Source organism: Callorhinchus milii, unplaced genomic scaffold, assembly GCF_018977255.1.
Source record: "Callorhinchus milii isolate IMCB2004 unplaced genomic scaffold, IMCB_Cmil_1.0 Scaffold5, whole genome shotgun sequence".
NCBI lineage: Eukaryota > Metazoa > Chordata > Chondrichthyes > Chimaeriformes > Callorhinchidae > Callorhinchus > Callorhinchus milii.
The window spans coordinates 2,462,208-2,485,328 of record NW_024704746.1 but is presented as its reverse complement, the minus strand read 5'-3'; the positions used below and the strand labels follow the sequence as shown (position 1 = coordinate 2,485,328).

The window sequence follows — 23,121 nt, the reverse complement described above, 5'->3', positions numbered from 1 at the left end:
CGTCCCTCCCGCCCCACCGAGCGCTGAACAAACGGTCCCACCCTCCCCCGGAGCACCAGCACCACCGTGTGCACACACACACACTCCCACACACTCCCTCACACACTCATTACACATATGTAATATATATGTAATATAAACAGTGTCTATAACGCTGTATAACAGTATTATATTATAATATATAGTTATATATAATATATAATCAATAGTGATCTTCTCCGGGTGTCCTGACCCTCAATCCCCTCCCAAGTAAAATGTGGCCACTCAATGCACCGCAGTGTGTGGGACGATCCCGTGCGCCACCGGTCGCCGCGTCTCACCATCACTGCACTTTACTTGAGAGGCGTCTCCACGACGTGATCGGGTGTTAACGTCAAGCGCAATTATTATCATTATCGTTATTATTATAGCGTGGTTGAAAGCACGTGTTCACCAGCTATATACCAATATATATATACACACACACACACGCACATCCGTGTATGAAAATCGGCCGCTCACTTCACGGTTGTTTGCAGGACATACTTACATACAGATATATAAGTGTCTGGCGTACACGTGCTTTCAGCCACTACGCCCCAAAACTTTGGAACTCTCCCTCAATCCGTCTCAGTCTCCACGTTCAGATATTTCGGTTTTAGAATAGTATTGTTCTTGCTCTCCGTTTGTTGCCGAACTCAAGACCGGGCAAATTTGGCCCCAGGGAGAATATCTCTTCCAGTGACTGTCCTTGGAAATTAAGGGCATTTAGTCACCTTGTGTGTACACACAACACAATCCCTCGATAACAACAATAGCACTTCACCTTCAAAGCCCTCCAAGGTCTTTCTCCCCCTACCTCTCCGACCTCCTAACCCCGTATCAACCTGTCCATTCCCTCCACCCCTCACTTCCCGCTCCAGCATCGGTAGCCGGGCATTCAGCATCTCTGCCCCCACACTCTGGAACTCTCTCCCAATCCCTCCGCCTCACCCCTCTCTTGCCTCCTTCAAGTCCTGTCTAAAAACCTTCCTCATCGACCATGCCTTTGGCCGCACCCCAACACCCAGCTTGGGTCCAAAAACCCTGACTGAAGAGTGACTTGGGACGTCTTTCTAACGCGAAGAGCGCTTTACAAGTGTAATTTGTGATTGTTATTTACCAATCGGAGCCTGTCGTGGTTATAGTGCTATTGATCTTAATGTTTACAGTGCGAGAAAAACATTTTCGAGACTTAGTTTTTTAAAAAAAAACACATGTATTTCACGAGGGAATCCAGCTCAGTACAGAAATGGTAACAAATATTCTCTTGACGGGGCTGGTCCTCGTTTTAAACGAAGCATCAGGGAAGCGAAGGCTACAACAGAGATTATATCACAATACACAGAGGGTTTTGCAATACACTACTGAAAAGCGAGCACATTTTACGCAGCGTTGCACTTTGAGCTCATTTATCTTAAGCACACTTTGAATGTTCTTGAAACAGCTGGATGCACAAGAGCGTTTTGCAGATCTACTGCAGCGTTAACACTTTGCTGAGTAAAACACAGACTCAGAAGTTGACCTCGACCGCTTGCCTAAACATCCAGGGAATCCAGAACCCAACAAAATTCTGTGAAATAACCACTTCCACCAGGGTGGTCCAACTGGCGGCCTGCGGGCCGGATATGGCCCGGTTTCATCTCCCCCCACCACCCCTTCCATTTCACCTGGCCCACTTGCCCCCTCCATAACCCATGAATGTTATGTTTCTGGAAGGGAAACACAAAAATATTGCTCACACGGCTGTTTCTCAAATAGGGCATCCGGCCCTCAGCAGCCAAAAGGTTGGAACCTTCCCCTGACTTTCAATCTGGCCTCACAAGTGAAAATAACAAGACGCGTTTCATGAATTTCACATTCTTGTCTTTTGCAAAGAATACTGGAGAAAGCAAATCAGACGACTGTGTGATAGCACCGAGGCATCATTTTGTGGCCAGTACATTGCTATCATAATATGCAGAGCCACCTAACGTTATTTAAACAGCTGCCTATGTGCGTCTATGCTTTTGCTGTTCGTCTGCAGCAACAAGATTAGAGCATTTTTGGAACGCAAGTACGTAGATAACGAGTGCGAGCACGCACCCTGGCTCTGCTTCCTGTTGCAAGGTCAGTCAGTCACTCAGAGAGAGAGCAAAGCAAAGCTGATGTACTCTCAATGTCATGTCGTGCTCCTCAAAAAAGTTTCTCTCCTCGATCCGTATGACCCAACGCCCACCTCTGGTTTGTTCCAGTCCTGAAAACATCCTTGTGGCAATCCAGCTGGTTGGTTTTCCCAGTCGGAGAATATTACGAATCTGTCAAGTTTGTCTTCAGCTGGTCTCCATCTGAGCTGAGTCAGGGACCATTTCCGTCCTTCTTTCTGCTCGAAGCCCATGTCGACACCCACCTGAGTTTGGAACATGCAGCAAGCAGTGCAACCAAATGCATTCAATATTGCAATGAGGTTCCAAACAGCTTATAGCAAATCATCTAAGGTGTGGAGGGCGGTGGGGGAGGGGGGGGGGAAGAGTGGAATGCATGCAGTTCCAAGAAGAAACTGGAATTGGTGAATGATTGATGTTAATTGGTGAATAATTTCACTGCACAATGCGGCAATAATTGCCAGTTTTTTTTAATATAACAAACACACACACAGACTCATCCGTACCATTATCTGACCATTGATAAAGCAGTTTGGAATCGGAAGGGTCAACTATAAATTTCAATGGGATTCTTTCTCTAATGGCACAACAAACATTTGCAACGCTTTTAACGTGTTATTCATCGCATTGTATATTTTACAAGTGAAGATTGTTCAGAGGGCAAACAAGCGGGAAGGATTTGTTTTCAAACCCCAGGGTTCAAGCGTAAGCTGTCAGATCCTATCACACTCATTAGTATCTGCGTGGTTTACTGTTTAAATATCTTCCGCACCATTCTGTCTTCTAGTCTAGTTTTTTTTATATTACGTATCTCAACGGTTGTTTCTCTTACTTGCCCTCCCCTCTCCTCCCCCACCATAGTCACCACTCCATCTCCTTCCTCCCACCAGAACCGAGTCAGAGAAGCCCACCACTTGTCCTTAAGGAGCTAGGAGGAAACAGTGGTCGGTCACTGTGAAGCAGATAGCTGCCGTATCACATCATTGTGTTTGAAGTGGAAGTGAAACTTGCTCATCTGCTCACGCTCCAGATTTCAGGAGAGGCCACGAGCCGCTGTGTAAGCTAAAGCCCGAGGCTAGAGCCCAAATGTCTCCGCATTCTGTCTCCAAATAGCACCTTCTGTGCTCCATGGAGAGGAGCAGTGTAACAGTCTGAAGCCCTCTGAATCCCACACTGCTTTACAGAGCATTTGTTTTACTGAATTGAACTTCACAGCTCTTTGTGTTTAAACCGCTACCAATAAATTGCACTCTTTTCCCCACTGCACAGTTTCCGTGGCCTTTGCCCCGAAGAATTTTCTCTTCGACCATGCCTATAGTCACCTTCCCCCTCCCCCTGGCTCGGCATCGAGCTCCACCATCGTTAAGCGCTCTGGGATACCGCCTGGCGTGGATAAATGCAAGTTGTTGTTGTTGTTTGCGATGGGTTTCCAAATGGCCAGTAAATCTTCTTGGAAGAGAAACACTTTCTCCACCGGCCTCGCCCAAACCTCATCTTGCAAACCTCTCGCAGTCCGGATTATTCTGGTATTGCTGGAGGGAGCACGGCCGTGACGGCTTCACACCCCGTGTTCCCATCTTCCTCTCTGTGACCGGCCAGGAACACCTCCTCAATCTGCGTCAGAAACTCTTCCACAACTGCAGCGTTCCAGCGATTTTCCAAGGTTTTCCTCATCGATTCAAGCAGCTGGAAGGGACAACAAGTGAACGGATATTTAAGATACTTTAAGGACATTATGATTAACAATAATAATTATTATCGTTTTTCACAGGGGTAATATTCCCTAAAAAAATATAATTTGGTCACTCAATCCACGTCTGTTTGTGGGACGCTGCTGTGCGCAATGGGCTGCCACATTTCGCCCACAAATATACGGTCAATTCACTTTATAGTATATTCTGTGAAGCGCTTTGAGATGTCTCGAAGACATGAAAAGTGCTATATCAAATGCCAGGATTATTAGTATCCTTGAATTTGTTACAACTTCATGTCAATTTGAGACAATATACTGCAAAGTGTAGTGTGATTTGCTGGCAAACACGACAACCAATTTGCACACAGCAGTGTCCCACAAACAGCCATGACGTCAATGACCAATTATACATGGGGGATGGTCGGCCAGGACATCAAATTGTTTTCGAATTGTGCCATGGGATCTTTAATGTCCATGGACCTTCAATCTAGCACTCCAAGGCATAGAGACCTAAACTGGTAGTTAGCAAGGTCGCTCAGAAGGGAACCTGCTTTGGAAATAATAATAATCCTTGCATTTGATATAGCACCTTATCATGTCGTTGAGACGTCTCAAAGCGCTTCACAGAATATACTGTAAAGTATAGTCACCGTATATTTTGTGGGTGAAACACGGCAGCCAATTGGGCACAGAAATAGATGCATCAGAGTGTAGTCCCACAGGTGTATTACGTCCGTCTTCCACAAGACTCCAGATACTTAATGTGGATTTCTTATTCAGGAACCCAGTTAAGAAAGACCACTTGTTATTACTGGTTATATAGGATCTCACTCAGCTCCTTTCATCCCCCGCAGCTCATCATAATCTGCACTGGCATTATAACTAACTGGCACATCACTGAGGGCGGTATAAGTAATCTCTTAATGTTTCTTTAATTATATCTAAACTCTAGCCCAGTGAACCTTTAAATCCTATTAGTGCATTATACCAATAAACACCTAGGATTCATGTTGAAATGACAGATGTTAAGAGACAGAGGCTTTTGCGTCCCGCAGCTGTTGGTATTTTATACCTGTTTTCTCACATGTAGGTTCCTCACTTTCTCTTAAGGAATAATAATAATAATTGCATTTGATATAGCGCCTTATCCCGTCATCTAGACGTCACAAAGCGTTTGACAGAATACACTGTAAAGTGAATTGACTATATTTTGTGTGCGAAACGCAGCAGCCAATTGCACACAGCAGTGTCCCATAAACAGTTGTGGACTGAGGGGAAACATTATTATTATTTTTTTTATGGGATTATTACCCTTGGAAAACCAATGCACCAATCGACTGACAACAAGGTTCCTCTTTACTGCGAGGTAAACAGTTGCGTGGAGTAAGGAAACATGGCCAACGTTACACCCTGCCGGGGATCGAATCCAGGCACTCTCGCTAGCGCTCTAACCACTGAACTACAGGACTCCACACTAAGGGGGAAAGAGCTGGAAACTGGGATTAAAAGTGAGTGATTTAGAAATCAGGGAAACAGTGGCTCAGACTCAATAGGACAAATGACCTGTGTTGAAAAAAAACTTGTTTGCTGTCTCTTGCAATGCAATATTTTAAGAGATTTTGCATTCTCAATGCAACACACAAAATGTACAGTTGTTCCACTTTACAATATATTGTGTGAAGTGCTTCGAGACGTCTCAATGACGTGATACGTTGCTCTATCAAAGGCAATGATTATTATTTATTATTATTAACATGCAGTGAACCAAAAAAAAACTTAAGGATCAAGGTTACTCAGTGGTTCCAGTCACACGGTGCAGACGCACTCAGTGTTTGAACATGTAAGCTGGCTCCCTCATTGGTGGAAGAAAAGGACAGGGGAATAAAAATGGAATAAAACTGATGCCAGCAACCTTCATTTGTATATACTCTGTATTTTAATCAGGAGTTGGAGCGCGTTTCAAGGACGCAACACATCAGTGTGAAGATTTCTGACGTGTGCCTCTGCACAATTTATTGTCATCCAGACCTGGGAGAATGAGCTTTGGACGGAATCCAATGACTTTTCTCAGGCGTTTGTTGCAAGGAGACAAATCTGACGTGGCTTAATTATTAGTGCACATCTGAAATATTACCGCTCCTCCCTCCACTGTTAAAACTGACTGAGTAACATGGATTGTCAAACTGCCACAGCATTAAGATCGCTTAAAACTGAATCGGTTACTAAATGAATCTCGTAGCCTTTGTGCTTTGAATTTTATTTTAAATCTTGTTTCGTGATTTGCATTAGTTTGTAAACAAGGTTAAAGCCATCTGCCAGAGCAATTGGAAACGGCCCCCAGTTTAGCAACGGCTAAAAATGGCTGAGTAAAGAAAGGGCTTGAATTTTAATAGTGTCTTATCACATGGAAACATGCTAACCCATATTACAATATTTACTATCAAGTGCAGTGACTGCTTTTGTTGTCAAAAGTGGCAGCCAGTTTCACTCAGCAAAGTCCCCAAAATAGCCATGAAGTGAATTGAAGTGACTTAAGTGATCTGGAGCATTCTTTGCTCCAGAACACTTAAGCCCCCTTCTCTTGTATAGCAGTGTCACTGCATCTTTACAGCTTTCAGTGAAGAGCAGCCAGACGGAATCTGAATTGAATGGCTTATCCACAGCAGGGCTTTTGACAATGCACATTACAGAGGAATTTGTATTCAACATTTTACTCCACGGTTGTTTGTGGGAACTTGCTGTGTGCAAATTGGCTGCAATTTCCTGGTGCTGGGTCAAATGGGAGAATTATTATCATACTGGATGTTGACTCCCAATATAATCGATAAGGAGGTGATGCTGAACAGATCTATAGCAGAATAATAATTATTGTGTTTGATAGCATCTTAACATGTCTTCGAGACGTCTCAAAGCGCTTCACAGAATATACTGTAAAGTGAATTGAATTTGTGGGCGAAACGCATAAACACAAGGACCTGATAAAGGGTTCAGAAAGGTCCATTATTAATTCATTGTTTTGCCGTCATAATCTGCCCTGGGTGAGTGCAGGCCTTGCGCACACAACTGAATAAGACTTTTGTGCTTCTCATACACCCACCTACCTTCTGTAAACAGGTCAGGTTGGAATCTCTGCGAAAGATTCGGAGCATTGGGACATTACTGTTAACAGAAAACATGGATTTAATTTGATCACAGTAATTGCTAGTCATTACTACAAGAGCCACAATAGTCTACTGAACAATATTGAAAAGCAGTGCTCCAACAACAACAACTTTCATTTACATATTTGTCGGTGAGAACAAGAAGGGATAGCTGGACAAAGCCAGAGAACAACAGACACCGACCACAAAGCAGGAGACCAGTCAACCCATTTCATTAGTGTTGGTGTTTGCACGTCCAATTGCGCCAGCTATCCTAATCCCAAATTTCCTGCTCTCTCCCCGCCCCCTCGAATTCCCTTCCTCCACTTGTTTTTCCATCTCCCTCTTTCAAGCTCTTTGTCTTAAATTCAAGAGTTCTTGTTGTCGAATCACCTGACATCAAAATTAACCATTTTTCCTCTCAGACCCTTTGACTGTTATGAAGTTCTCATCACATCACCCCTTAAATTCGCTGCCCCAATGGAGAGTTCTCCAACCTCTTCACATATCCAAGTGCTCTCATGTATGTACTTATACACTCAAAACTGCATACAATATTCGACCTAGGCCTTAGCCAACGTCTTAGAATGATTCATCAACACTTTTTTGTTACTTTTGAATTCAATATCTGTATATAAAGAACCGAAAATCCTGTTTGGCCCTTCTTTACCTCCCTATAATCCCACCTCTAACAATCTACATCTATTGTACCGCTAGAACCCTCTGTTCCTCCACACCATTGAGTTTTTTTTACACCAGATCGGGTATATTTCCATTCTGTATTCTTATCCCCACTAGCTGAAGCATGGCCTTTAAAACCTGTACATCGTGGAAGACGTTCTAGAGTTGTTACACCCTCTGGAACTCCACCCCACAAGACCCGTCTCAAGACCCTCATCTTCAATTGTGCCTGCGGTCACCCTCCTACCCTCCCTCCAACCCTTCTGATTCTAACCCCCAGCTCAGGTGCGGATCCCTGACTGTCCAGCGCCTTGGGACATCTTCCTGAGGCGGTCTACTAATGTAATTTGTTGTTGTTGTGCTGGGAAAGACTAGCTCAGACTAGGAACTGATTTTGTCGCAGTGGGGATTTGAGGCGGGGAGGAGGAAGGGCATATAGGATGGTGTATTTGGAACTTGATGCAAACCGTCATTCTGGTGTAGCATGCAGCAGTCTGGCCCTGAGCAAGACACTGATTGACTTTGTAGCTCAGTGAATGTATTTAGATAAGCAACATCTATAGCAAAGAGCTTTGAGACTTTTCCTACATGAAAGGGTGATTTAGTTGCTGTAGTGTTGATAAAATAGATGAGAAACACTGTGATGGGGACAGAGAGTGAGAGCTTGTGGGTTAGATGGGAAGAGAAGAGAACAACAGTAGGTATCAAACAACCGGTCTGTTCTTGTATTCTGCCCAGGAGTGCCAGAGACGCTAGCAAAGATCAAATAATGATTTAACTCTTTGAAATTTAAAACCAAACAAGTAAGCTCTCCCAGTGCTCAGAGAAATGTCACAACAATAGGCAGAATATTCAGCAATGGCTAGAGCTATACATTATGCAGCAATGATAACACATCAGATAGTTTCAGCACAAAAGAATTTTTCTTCTTGATCGAAAGAAAACGTGAAGGATCAATGTAAATAGAAGGGCAGATTTGGTACTTTTCAGTACTGGAATCACAATAGCTATACCTCCTCGTTCATTATTTATCGCACATTAAAGCTTGTCGGAAGATCACAGTATGCTCATTTTTTGCTGGTGTAGCATCTCCCCAAAAAAACAAACATACCCTCCCTTTACATAAGAGTCTGTGAACTCAAAAGATTTTAAGACCAAAAGGATCGTTAAAACTAGGACTCCTCCAAACACAAGCAAAAGGTAAGCTTGTAAGACATTGACCACTGAACAGTAAAGCCCATTATTGCTCCCCGGAGGTCAAACTAAAAGCTACAGAAACAAGACAGAACGACAAGGAACGGAAAGATCACAATTAATCATAAAAACGCTCCTTTCCTTTTGGGCCCTAGTTTATCCCTGCAAACAGCAATTATATATGGGGGGGGGGGGAGGGAGTGGAGGAGGGAAGATGACTGAAGGCATGGCGAAGCGGAGTGGCTTGAGGATGGAGTTCCAGAGAGTGAGGGCAGAAAGGCTGAAGGCCCGACTGCCAATGGTGGAGTGGGCAGAACTGGGGACATGGAGCAGGCCAGTGCCTCCAGAGCGCAGGCAGCTGACAGGTTGATGAAGTATTAGTAGGTCACAGAGGTAGAGTGGAGCAAGACAGTGAGGGCTTTACAAAATGTTTTGTCCAGTGGAAGCCAGGTTTACACAAAAATAACTTGTTTTGAGCATATAAACGCAAAACAAACTGGCCATCTGACCCATCAAACTCATTCCCACCAAAGACCACAATTATCAAATTATGCCTTCTAAGAAGAGACCATGTAGACTACCAAAGTTCACCAATTAAATAATAACCAATTTGGCTAGAAGTTTTAAAAATAAAGCTTAAAATTATCTTTTGTGTTTTCCCCTTTCACAACACATGGCTCACAAAGTGATGTAAATCTAGCTTCCTGCTCCACAATCACAGTTTGACCTAACTCTTTGACTGCGCTTTTGTTTGTCATCTCTCCCCTCCCACCCCCCTTGGCTCCCACCCCCTAGCTCGGGGGCCAAGGCCAAGCCAGGACTGTTAAGCACCTTGGGTCGTCTTCCCGACTTGAAAGACGCCTTTATGTATAAAAATAAAACTGTATTGTTAGAAGTGATTTTCCAGCAGTTACAACCAGTTTGTCTTTTTTTCGATTGTAAATGTGCGCAGTCTCTTCCTTCATGTTGTTCCTGCTGCAGAGCCCGGAACCTTCTAACTGTTCCTTTCTCCAGTGTGCGCCTCTCGAGAAACCTAGGGATCAGTGCTCGGCACGCTCTGAATCTTTAAGTACAGCATATGGGTGGGTTGGTCGATGGTCTCAATTGATCACAGACACTGTGTGCATCCTGGCTTCGTGTCTCAGACATTCGGCACAATCATTTATTCAGAGTGGCCCCGTGGCTACATTTGGACTATAAATAGAACGCTCTCAATAGGGAATCTTGGATCACACAATTTGTTCTGCAAATAAGGAAGGCTCAAATAACTCACAGCCAGAGGAGGCCATAAGCTATCTATCAAGGTCCTAACTTCTTAACTTCAGTCCTCACACTAGGATGGGGGGACACATTTCTGGTTGTCACCGGCAGGATAACACACCGAGTACAGGCATAGCAAAGCTTCCTTTGCACTACAAATAAACAGGTACCTGGATCCACCCATTCATTACAAGAGTCTCCTCCTGAACTAGTGTGAACGCTTCCACTTCCCTGGCCAGTCAACTGACCAGGATCGAGGTGGAGGAGCCAGAACAAACTAAAAGTGCCAGAGATGTTTATGTTGTTTAAGTGACCTGACATTCAGCAAGCGTTAGTGGGTGTGGAGAGGGTGATTTCTTATGGATGTGTCCTCCGCTAAAGCCTGGAGCTGCCTATGCTGGTTCCAGGCTGACTCAGTTCTAGGCAAATCATATAGTTTTGGGTTTCGAGTCAAGACATTGATCATGGGTGTCTGCAACAGCAAACTCCTTGTGTTTATTTATAGCAACGCTTAAAAGCCTGACGAGGTCTTTGGCAATTCGATGGTTGTCAGTAGCAATGGCATCAAACGGCAAGGTCACTGATAGCAAATGCTGCTAAGACATTTGTGCTAGAGTGGGAATGGTTTACCACTCAGTTCATCATGGAGATTTCAGAGTAAGGAACAAAAACACTGGAGTTACTGCTTACTGATATTTTCAAATCCCATCATGCCCTCGCACCTCCCTACCTATCCAAATCTGCTTTCACCCCACTCCACCACCCGCTAACTCTGCTTGACTGGCTCCGGCCTCCTGTTTGTGCCTCGTTCCCTCCGCTCCACCATCGGTGGTTGTGCCTTCACCCACTACTCCCCGAAAACTCAAGAACTCTCTCCCTCAATCCCTCCGCCTCGCCCCCTCCCTCCTTCCCCACTTTCAAATTCTGCCTAAAGACTTTCTTTTTTGATGGTGCTCACGGTCACCTCCCCCTCCCCCTGGCTCGGTGTCAGGCTCCACCGCCGTCAAGCGCTCTGGGACGCTACATCGCATGAAGGCTGCTATATAAATACAAGTTGTTCGTTGTTAATAGGGTTAAAATCTGTTTTATACTGTTAAATTCAAGTCCGTGTTTTGCTACTTGCCAAAGCGATAGCTTGTATTTCTCCATTATCCAGCGAGCTTTATCTATTATTTGCACCCATGGAGGCTCCTCATTCATTTCCTTCAACTCGCATTGATAGGGAAGCCCTATATCAGGAGAAAACACAAGTTAAAAACACCTCTCTGCATTTAACCCTTTTACAAATGGAATCCTATCTAAAGAATCTTGCATACATCAAATATAAATCAACTGGCCTGTATTTCAGTCAATACCATTACAATGGATAACAAACCTAGAAAACAGTCTACAAAAGTTGATATAGCAAATCTTACTTGAGGCAGAATGTTAATAATAATCCTTGTTTGATGCAGTGCTTTCTACATTGGGAGAACGTCTCAAAGCGTTTCATAGGATGTACCGTGAAGAGCAGTGACTGTGCGTTTTATAGATATGACAATTGTACCGTATTTGAACACCAACATTTGTGGAACCAAATCCACCCTGGCACAGCGGCAGGAGCTGGAAGGGCAGACTAGTCACTTGGCGCAGGGAGTCATTCCACTCAGTTCCTCTTAACCCTACAAGCCGAAGGCCTAATGGGTAGGGTAGTAATAGCTGGACAAACAGCGGGAAAGCTTGTCAGACAGCGATATCAATGGCAAGCTGTGTGGTTTTAGAATTCTCAGTAAGGTGGAGCCTATAGAACCCCAGTAAGAGTCAATACTTTTGAGGAGGGCAAGAGATAATTAACAAAAAAGTATAGTAACAATATTTACATGATTACAACATACACAAATAAGGTTACGTTCCTTGCACATATTATCGGCATTTTGGGATTTAATTTCCCCTTTATGAAAACGATGAATCAACTTAATATACAACCTCTCCTTGTGCATGTTCAAGATTGACACTGCACAATGGCAGAGAGCAAGGAATGTAATATATTCTTGTGGGTGGTATGGGATTCATTTCAAAGCATCAGGGCAGTCTGTGAATCGGTGGGTTAGCCACAAAACAATTTGAAAGTCTCTGTGGGTACCCCATTGTTTCTGCAATTCATCTGACTGTACACTGCAACAACAAATGACCTTTACACAGCGCCTTTCATGTCAGGAGGACGTCCCAAAACACTGGACAGTCAGGGATTTAGACCTGAGCTTGGGGGTTGGGATCAGGAGGGGTGGCGGACGGGGAGTGTAGGGGGTAGCAGGGGCGGTCGAAGAAGAGAGTCTTGAGACGGGTCCTAGAAAGAGGCAAGGGAGAGGGTAAGGCAAAGGGACTGTGGGATGTAGTTCCAAAGAGCGGGGGCAGAAAACAAGGTCATTTTTCCCGCATTATGTCAAGGTATGTGGTTTAGAGTTGCAGACACACTGCCTTTCTCATGTAGAAAGGTAACCTTTGGTGCACACATTAATGTGGCATAGCATAACTAGATGCAGCTGTAGGTGACAGCAGCGAGGGTGACTCTCACACACTGACATGTTTGTTTAAAATGCTTGATGTTCCCCTTGGAACTTTACAAATAATTGCCGCGCTGACAGTTCTGTGGGAGCACACTGCTGAATCTTGTCTGCTTGCTAAACAAATCACCGGGGCTCTGAAAGGAGAGACATCTAAACCTAAGCCAAGGCTGGCCCCAAGTGTCGCGGCCAATAATCGAGGGCGAGTGCTGTGTGGGACCTTGATGTCAACAAAACCACTTCAGCTTATTTTTCACCCACAAAGAAAATTAGTCCCTACACTTGACAGCAATTGCCTATGAAGTGCTTTGAGACGTTTCCACCTGATATATAACTGACAAACAATATATCCATATATACCCACACACACATATATATACACACATATATATAAACACCCAATATATCTGATAATCAACTGTTTGTGGAACACCGCTGTGCGCAATTGGCTACCGCATTTTGGCCACAGAATAGTCAATCTAATCACAGTATATTCTGTGAAGCGTTGTGAGATGTTTCAATGACTTGATAAGGCGGTATATCAAATGCAAAGGTTATTATTATTATGATTATCGATAGACACTTACAATAAGTTTTGCTTCTAAATGAAGTGCTTATCGATAAGGCTACCTATACTTACACACACACCCACACACACACACACACACACACTTGTACATCGCTCTGGGTGATGTAAACGGTTGAGATCACGCTCACTGTATATGAGCTAGCAATTTTACTTTGATCAAACTGTGCATGGCAGATAGATTTAGCCTTGCCTGGGTGGAAAGAGTTAGTTCAGATTGAAAGATTTTATAGATCTGTACTTACGGTAGCAGCCATCTGGGCTGAGTTCCTCACTAACGACAAGACATGTGATCTGGGAGTAAGGCAAGGCATTGCTGCTGTTGTACGGACTGATGATCATCCCGACAAACTGAGCTCCCCCACGTGAAAAATAATTCTGAAATGCAGAGGAAAGGCAGTTATACTCGTGTGTAGTTTTGAAAAAAGCATACTTAAAGATCATTTGCGACCTTGCAACATAGATTACTAACGTACATATCCAACAAAATAAATTACAATTACACAGCGCCTTTCACGACGGGAGGACGTCCCAAGGCGCTAGACAATCAGGGATTTGGACCCAAGCTGCGGGTTGGGATGGGAGGGGGAAGGGGTGGAGGACAGGGAGGGTGGGGTTAGGAGGGTGACCAAATGCACAGTCGAAGAAGAGACGTACTTTGAAGGAAGGCAAAAGAGGGGGCGAGGCAAAGCGACTGGGGGAAGAAGTTCCAAAGGGTGGGGGCAGAGAAGCTGAAGACCCGATCGCCAATGGTGGGGCCGGCCAGGCGCGGAGGGAGTGGAAAGGTATATATGGGGATAGCAGATCACAGCCGCGCTATGGAAGCTATTGTGATAAAGAGTTATTTGGGAGCCATATTAAAGAAATCCTCTGCAGGCTGAGATCTTAATTATAATTAAAACAAAAAAGATCGCTTGTGTAAAATCCAACCGAACCAAATATTGTGCATGTTATAGCAATAGCTAAACAGGGACTTACAAACATGCCATACAACAGTCAACTACAGAGCACCCCTTCAAATCGTTGGGCATTGAGATATTTAAAAGTAGCGGAATTGCCTTTGAAGAACTCGCAGTGATTGCACACTTCCCAATAGCTTTGAGGCTCTCCTTCATTCTCAATTCTTTAGTTTTTTTAAAAAATATTCCGTTTGATAGCTTTTCCTTGTTCTCAATGACATTATAACTTAGCGTACCACTTCTAGGTCCTGCCTGAAATCCTCACCTTTTTCTCCCAGATGCTGAATGTCCCCCCACCCTTCCACCACAAAAAAAACATTATTCTTTCTAACAGAATCCTCCTTCAGTCATCTCCTTACCTACAGTGCTGATCTGCTACTGAGCTCCATACAGTGTGGCAATAAAATGCTTCAATTTCCTCCCCCACCTCCCATCTCCTCCCCAATAATAAGGCAAACTCCTTTTCTGCATCTACGTTCTGAGTCAAAGCTTCACAGCAATGAACTTTAGTTGTAATCCTTGGCCTTTGCTCGTCATAGCTCGTACCTGGTATTTGGCCTGAGTATCGATGTCTCTGAGGGACGGATTAGGATCGAACGCAGGATGGGAATGGTACCATCCGACAATGCAGTATCCTCTCCCAGCTAGAGCCTCTGAGGCCTGTGTCTGTGACACCGGGTCCATCTCGCACTGGAGTCCCGTGCTCAGACTATTGCACGGCTCTGCAACACAGATCTGTAAACAGGAAACCATCTTTTAACTTGGGAGAGCCCAGATACTGGACCTTTTTCTCTCGTAAGGATGCCAGAAACCACTTTGGTGTGAACAGATAGCGTTCACCTATTCCCCCGCAAGCCTCTTAAGCTAATGCTCATCCCTCCTTTCAGATACATTTTTCATTGATTCATTCACTGCCCCCGGTGCTCCATTACTTGAGTTTTGTGGGTATTTTGCACTGTTATTCATCGGCATAAGCTGCCATTTCTTCCACTGATTTAATCGGTTTCCTTTCAAAATTGTTAATGCCACGAGTGTAAAATGATGCATTAAATTAAAATGGACCCTCAACCCTCCCAGCAATATTCCAGGACAGGGGTGAGAGATTAATCCATAATCCTTCTTACCTCTAACACTCTATCTCCTGAGGAATATCGCCCACCTAATAGACCAATCACCTCCGCCATGGACACATGAGCATGCTGAACACGGAGAAGAGAGATTAGTACTCCTGACAAACAGACAGAAAATGTCTTTAATACATACAGCAATCTCACTAGTAACTACATCACTTGTTTCAGTGAGTCACGGAAAAAAAGTAAATGGCAGCAATATAACTGACTATGAAATTAACACAGCATGATTTCATCTTTTAATTGTGCAGCCACTTAGGCAATCTGTAATGTACAGAGTATTTTGTGCAATGATGCTTTCAGTCATTCAGACGTGGGTCTGAAGCTGTGCGTTCATTCTTCACGTTGGGAGTTGAGCTTATTGCCTAAAACAATAGCAACTTGCAATTATAAACGCCGTCATGCGAAGACTGTGCTGTTGAGGGCCGTCACGCGAAGACTGTGCTGTTGAGGGCCCTCACGCGAGGGCTGTGCTGTTGAGGGCCCTCACGCGAGGGCTGTGCTGTTGAGGGCCCTCACGCGAGGGCTGTGCTGTTGAGGGCCCTCACGCAAGTTCCTGTTGTTTTACGCAATAAGCTCAACTCCTGACGTGGATAATGAACACACAGCTTCAGACCCACAGGCAAGAACGCCATGTCCCAGAGGGCTTGACAAGTTGCTGAGCATGACCCAAACAGGGGGAAGTGACCACAGGCACGGTCAAGGAGAAACGTCTTCAGGCGCCGCCCTGAAGCTGGGGAAGGAGGGGGCAATGCGGAGGGATAGAAGGAAGACTGTCGGGGGAATATTATGGGAGGTACCATCCTTTGAATGAGACATTAAACTAAGATCCTGGTTCAGTTATAGATCCAAGCCATTAATCAAGAAGAGGAAGGAGTTTCTCCCTTTGTCTTCACTGACGTTACCTCCAGATAAACTGTTTGTTCTTCTGATGGTTGTTTGCAGGAGGGTCACTATGCCTGACACAAAGCACCATGAAATACTTTGAAAGGTTTCAATGTGGAAAGGTACTACAGAATTTTTTTTAAAAGTTCTTTCTCATCTCCTACCATATGGCTCAAGACCAGAGACAAACTGTTGCATTCTCCTTTAAAAGAGTAAATTGACACTTAACAAAAGGGCCAACAAGAAGAAGGGGCAGGAAGGACAAAAGGACAGTGGGAGTGGGATAAGGTGTGTGGTTTATAGTGGTGGATTATTGAAAGTTTGGATTGACATGAAGCTTACTAACACACCCTTTGACTTGGATTGAGTAATATCACACAAACCACTGGCAAACTCTCACAGCCCTGGATGACGCCGAAACAAAGTCACAGCATCCAACGCACCTTTTTTTGTTAATATCGAGTCAGAGGAAAATACAAACAGAAGCAAAACAAGAGATTCGTGACAGTAGTTGACTCAAAAGCTTTATCAAAATCCAGGTCACTTTTTACGGAAAATGGAAAAACCAGAGCAATATACATTTTCTGTCAAACAACATTCCAGCAGCCTGGATACGATACTAAAAAGGACCTCATTCCTCATTCCTGGGGGTCTCACGTGATGCATTGAACCAATCAAAAACAACAACAACAACAACCAGCAGGTTTGACTACAGTCTAGATTTCCAGAAGACAGTCGGTCTGCATCACTGTCTGAATAGCTCTGTGACTCACTGCACACCCTTGCAATCTTTTAGTCCAAGAATAGTCAGTCCATCCCTCCAGAAATTAACGGAAATCATAGTTGGGCCCCTATCACCATCAAGAACAGATCAGCAAATGGATAAATCAGCAAACGGACAACCCACTCTCATCTGCCATTCTTTCCAAACAAAAACAGTCACCTCACTAGGCAGTGATTATCTGTGAAATGCTTGCGAGGTGTTCAACCTCATACGGAACCTTACAAGTGCTAATTCATTATTATTATTTTTATTACAAAAAAAATCTTTTGTATTTAACATAGAGCCCATTGTCATCAAAACGTCTCAAAGTGCTTCACGAGATTTGCTGTAAAGTGTGGTAACTGTTTCTTGTAGTCGAACTCGGGAGACATTTTATGCACAGCAAAGTTCCGCAGTGAAGTGTGCGACCAATTTTATCTTGGGGGAAGGGTGGGAGAATCATTCGTCAGATCACCGAGAAATAGACTCCTCTTTCTAAATAATGCCATGAAAAGATCTTTCTAGACAGGCGCAGACAGGAGGGATCTCAGTTTAAAGTCAGTCAGTGGGCACCAGGAAAAACATTATACATGAAAAATAAACTTGTGCAACCACTAAGAAACTCAAAGCTCTAAGTAATTCACTTACAACATCAGGTAACACGTAACTGCTCATCACAGCTGGAATATTTTAATACTTTATGAATAATTCATACACAAACTCTTCCAATAAGGCAGACGATTTTTGATAACGTTCTGAATATAATGCACTTTTCCCACAAATGTCAAATTCCCTACCCACTCCCACTCCTCTCCCTTCCTCCCCCACTCCCTTCCCTTCAAAAAACGTACGTTCAATCTAGCACAGAGTTTATTTGAAGACCAAAGGATTGAGTCTGTGAAGCAGGTCACGGTTAATCACCTCACTGCCCTCCCAGATGAGACAGTAGTTTGATGCTGAAAATCTAGAAGCTGATTAAACATCACATTTTGTAGATTAAGATGATGTACGTAGGAATGTCCACCATAAATCTTCCCGATATTAGCTGTTAACCTCCCGAGATGTGACGCCTCTGCCTTCTCCCACCTCCGTCTAATTTACGCAACAGTAATTTCAATAATTAAAATAGTTGTAGCTGAGGTTTCACACCTAAAATATTTAAATGGGTAAGGGACCTCAAATTTACTGACACGCAGGAAAAAGGAGTTGCATTTTTAATATCACGTCGCAAAGTCTGAAAGCCCTTTGCAGTAATTACTGTCAAGTGAAGGGCCTCATTTTTACAGTCAAACGTGGCTGCTGTTTTGCACACAGCACAGTCCCCAAAGCAGGCATGGGGTCAATGAACAATTTCATCCAGAGGGATGATGGTCAGGGCACCGGGAGAAACTCCCTTCTCTTTCCCAGCAGTCATGGGATCTTTAACAACCACCAAACGAACAAGCAGATCGACAACAGCTCAACATCTCACTGAAGAACGGCACATCCGACATTGCAGCAATGTGCTGAGTATCATAAAATCTTACAGCACACAAGGAGGCCATTTGGCCCATCTTGCCTGTGCTGGCTCTTTGGACGAGCTATCCAATCAGTCCCACTCCCCTTCTCCTTTTCCATAGCCCTGCAAATTTTTCCTTTTCGAGTGCTGCGTTAAAGAGAACGTGAACCACTGGGGGAAAAAGTCTTAATAATAGGTACAACAGATGAGAGAGAGGGTCCATTACCTTTTTTTAAAAAAACACACAAAAAAAAAGTTTGCCTCAAATGCGTTCAGACCAAGAAGAAAAATATTGTGTGTCTCGTATTCTTGCAATACACTGTATGGAGTAAATAGTGCAGAATTGGTCATTAGAATGGGAATTCTAGTGGAGAATCTTGTGAGAATCATTTTCCACAATATCTGAATGAACCACTGAAGCAAAGTGACTTTGGTTTGAACTAGGACCACTGGGGGGGGAGTGGTGCGATCAGCTAAACACGCTACACATAACATTTTGCTTCAGTGACATAGGATTTATTGTGCCAGATGGTTTCCTGAGCATCAGCTTTAATTTTGTTTAATAAGGAAAGTAATCCGATGACGGCAGAACTTCAATAAACGCCTTTGAGATCAGCAACTATTTGTAGTGCTGACAATTCCCTCAAACAAGTCTACAAAGGGTGATGCCTGAAAGGATGGTGGAAGCATAACTTTCAAAAATTGATTGGATATATACTTGAAAAGAAAAATAGTTCCAAGGCTTTGGGGTAAGAACTGGAGTGGGACTAGTTGTGTTACTCTTTCAAAGAGCCGGCACAGGCACAATGGGCCGAATGGCCTCCTTGTGTGCTGTAATATTCTATGAAATCCTTTCCTCACTGTGGCCACATCAATGTTCAGGCAATTTTAAAATGGGAAGAACGGGGAATTGAATACATGAGGAAAAATATTGAAGGTTATTGGGAAAAAAATTGAGGAAATGTGTGTGTGGGGGGGGGGCTGGGATTAGGAATGAACAGCTCCTGTGGTGGGAGTGAATACCAGCACAGATAATATAATGCAATAATAATCCTCAAGTTTGATATAGCGCCTTATCACGTCTTCGAGACGTCTCAAAGCGCTTCACAGAATATACCAGAAAATAAATTAACTGTATATTTTGTGGGCAAAACCCAGCAGTGTTCCACAAACAAATCGTAGATTGAAGTGACCAATTTATTATTTTTTTTGAAAGAATTATTATCCCGGAAAAGCGATCCGCTCATCGACTAACAACCGGGTTCCTACACACTGCCGGGTAAACAGAGATGTGTGGAGTAAGGAAACTTGCCGAACGTTTTGTCCTGCCCGGGAATTGAACCCAGGTCCTCTCGCTTGCGAGGCGAGTGCTCTAACCACTGAGCTACAAAGACTCCGTGTAGCTCAGGGGAGTAGTGCTGTAAACTTTCCATGATCCTGTTCTCGCCAGGTCCCAATTTAGAACATTTAAAAAAAAATGCTGCTCAACTGGTTTGATGAGTTGGATGCGACATATTTTTCCCTAGCAAAATAGCCAGCCAAGCTCTCTACTTCCTCTGATAAATAATAATAATCCTTGCATTTGATATAGCGCTTTTCACGTCGGGAGGATGTCCCAAAGCGCTTCACAGAACACACTGTAAAGTGAATTGACTGTATATTTGTGGGCGGACGCGGCAACCAATTGCGCACAGCAATGTCCCACAGACAGTCGTAGATTGAAAATGACCAATTTATTATTGTTTTTGTTTTTTGGAGGGATTATTATTAGGCTCTGTGTGGAGTAAGGAAACTTGCCCAAGCTTTCACCCTCTGCCTGGAACTGAACTCAGGTCTCTCACTTGCAAAGCGAGTGCTCTAACCACTGAGCTACAGGACTCCACGTGAATAAAAGAAGCAATTGCAGAATCCGGATCATATGAAAGTCAAAAGGCAAAATACTCCAGATGCTGGAAATCTGAAATAAAAAGAGAAGTCGCCGGAACATGCAGCAGCATCCATGAAGAGGAAAGTGACCAAAGGTCATCAACCTGAACGTTAAGTCACTTTTCTCTCTCCATAGATGCTGCCTGACCTGCTGCGTGTTCCCAGTGACTTCTGTTTTTATTTCAGAAGAACGTCACTTGTACTCAACATCAACAGTGATATGCAGTCCCTTCCTCCTCCTGCGCATCTGAATTTCACTCCACGCTGGTTCATTCCTTCATCTAATAAGATGAGACGCCTCTGACAGTCAGCTGACAGCTCCCCACACAAAATCAGCTGACAGAAGGTGTGCATCTACGGGGTTATAACTTGTCCTGCCACCTGCTTTCCCCGGTGAAGACAATGATCACATATTATGTGGTTGTTGCTCCCCCCACTACCCTAAATTGGGGGGATGTCAAGGCCAGACACTGCATCGAACGTCTGTTGAAAACTGCTTTGTTTCACGCCTGTAAATGGTCAATTCACTTTACAGTACATTCTGTGAAGCACTTTGAGATGTCTCGAAGATGTGATAAGGCGCTGTATCAAATGCAAGGATTATTATTAATTTCAGATCTACAGCATCAACAACAACTTGCATTTATATCGCGCTCTCCATGCCGGGCGGTGTCTCAGAGCTTAACAATGGCGGAGCCCGAGGCCGAGCCAGGGGAAGGAGGAAGGTGACCGTAGGTGCTGTCAAAGGGGACAGACGCGTTTTTCGCGTCTTCAGACGCGACCTAAAGATGGGGAAGGAAGGGGTGAGAGGAAGGGGTTCAGGGAAGGAGTTACAAAGTTTCGGGGGTAGTGGCTGAGGATTCGGGGAATACGAAGGAGATCGGAACCACTAGAGCAGAGGCAGCGGGTACTGCTGTGGGGAGAGAGGGAGTTAGAGAGATGTGGGGGGGGGGGGGGGGGGGGGGGCAAGGAATGGAGGGAACATTACAACAACAACAAAATTACAGTTGTACAGTGCCTTTCATGTTTCACGTTTGTACATTTCACCAATTTTCTTCAAAACCCTCCAGGTTACTTTTCCACAAACCCTCTCCATTGTTATTAACAAGGCACAAGTCTCGTCAGTTTGTTAGAGCTGGATCAGGATTGAAGATGCGGGGGACTGGGGTGGGGGGGGAAAGGGAGTGGGAGGGAATGAGGGGGGCTGAGATCAGTGTCTGGTCTGTACGCTCCAGTGCTCACAGGAGGAAGGTATCCTTCATGATTTCATTGATTAGGCGAGTTTCAAAAACTAAAGTATTTTTGAAAACACTGGAGGCGCACTCGCTGAGCGCTGAAACATCGTCTGAAAGAGAAAACCCTTCAACATGAGGCAACAGAACCTCTGATTTCTCTCTCTCGCTCTCTTTGATACTGAGTAACCTGCTGTGAATTCCCTATATTTGTACGTTTTTCAGATTTCAATGTTTTTTTCCCTCGCTTCCATCACAAGCAAAGCCTTCCTTCACCTGTAATGCAATGCGAGAGAAAAATTAAGCCTGAATAAGAATCATTGTAATTACACTGTGCAGGAGCTTACCATATCCATGACTAGCATTACTTGGGCAGCCACCTTCACCTCAAACGGTTCCTGAAATGAGAATCGCAGTCAGCGAAAATAATAAAAAGAATATTAAATGTAAAAAAAAATGTTAAGTCTGAAAAATGTATAATCATCTTTCTTATCTGAGGCGCACAGGCAGACAGGTACCTTTTTCTCTTCTGTGAAGGCATGACACGGGATGAGCTGGAAGGGGTCGAAAGAGCTGAAGGAGAGAGAACGAGAAAACACAGGTCAGCCAACTGAAGAGATTGAATCATGGAGAATAAACAACAACAAAAATTACATTTGTATAGCGCCTTTAATAGGCCATTCAGCTCCTCGAGCCTGTTCCGCTATTCTATTCGATTAATCCGATCTGTACCTCAACTCCAATTACCCTCCTTGCCCCATATCCTTTGATACCCTAACCTAACAGACATCTATCCACCTCAGTCTTGAAAATGTGAATGGATCCAGGATCCACTGCCTTTTGGGAATTGAGAGTTCCAGATTTTCACTAGCCTTTGCGTTGAAAAAATGCATTCTGATTTCACACCTAAATGACTTAGCTCTAATTTTAAGATTATGTCCCCTTGTTCTGGATTCCCCACCCGAGGAAATAGTTTCACGTCAGGAGGACGGTCCAAAGTGCTCAGGATCAGGAACGGTGCACGTTCTGGCAATGGCTCTCCTGTGCTGCAGAAAGAGGGTCAGCTTTATGGATCTTGGCCAAAAAAGGACAACTTAACAGGAGGCCGCCTTGTGGAGGTCTCACCATTATGGCAGTAAAGATTCGTGTCAGTGCGGTTACTGAAATAATTTGGAAATTATGTTACAAAAATTTGGTCACTCGACTCACGACTGTTTGTGGGACGCTGCTGTGGGAAATTGGCTGCCGCGTTTCACCCACAAAATATAGTCACTTCACTTTACAGTATATTCTGTGAAGCGCTTTGACATGTCTCAAAGGTGTGATAAGGCACTCCATCAAATGCAAGGATTATTATTATTAAAACTCGACAAAAGTACATTTTGGCTGAGATTACTATTCTGATTGACATATTTACTAGGACTAGACAATCCGTGATACCCACTCGGTGGTTGTGGGTGGAGACGCGA

At 44.0% G+C, this 23,121-nt stretch overlaps 1 protein-coding gene and 1 non-coding gene across 6 annotated transcripts in view; both read right to left on the bottom strand.

The window, feature by feature from the left end:
* Positions 1-3,546: 3,546 nt before the first annotated feature.
* The window catches only part of mysm1 (Myb-like, SWIRM and MPN domains 1), a 43,338-nt gene continuing 23,763 nt past the window's right edge, over positions 3,547-23,121 (bottom strand). For 4 of the 5 annotated variants that reach the window (XM_007903697.2, XM_007903698.2, XM_007903699.2 and 1 more), the window contains exons 13-20: positions 22,171-22,225; positions 22,000-22,050; positions 15,343-15,417; positions 14,765-14,953; positions 13,505-13,637; positions 11,254-11,359; positions 6,957-7,014; positions 3,547-3,848 (exon numbers count right to left, since the gene is read on the bottom strand). In XM_007903697.2, coding sequence (XP_007901888.1) covers positions 3,681-3,848; positions 6,957-7,014; positions 11,254-11,359; positions 13,505-13,637; positions 14,765-14,953; positions 15,343-15,417; positions 22,000-22,050; positions 22,171-22,225 — 835 coding nt within the window. In that variant the 3' untranslated portion in view covers positions 3,547-3,680. The remainder of the gene's footprint in view (positions 3,849-6,956; positions 7,015-11,253; positions 11,360-13,504; positions 13,638-14,764; positions 14,954-15,342; positions 15,418-21,999; positions 22,051-22,170; positions 22,226-23,121) is intronic. The other variant, XM_007903700.2, reaches the window with a different exon arrangement.
* On the bottom strand, positions 19,816-19,888 carry trnaa-cgc. The gene has a single exon. It is a non-coding gene; the product is annotated as a tRNA-Ala (tRNA).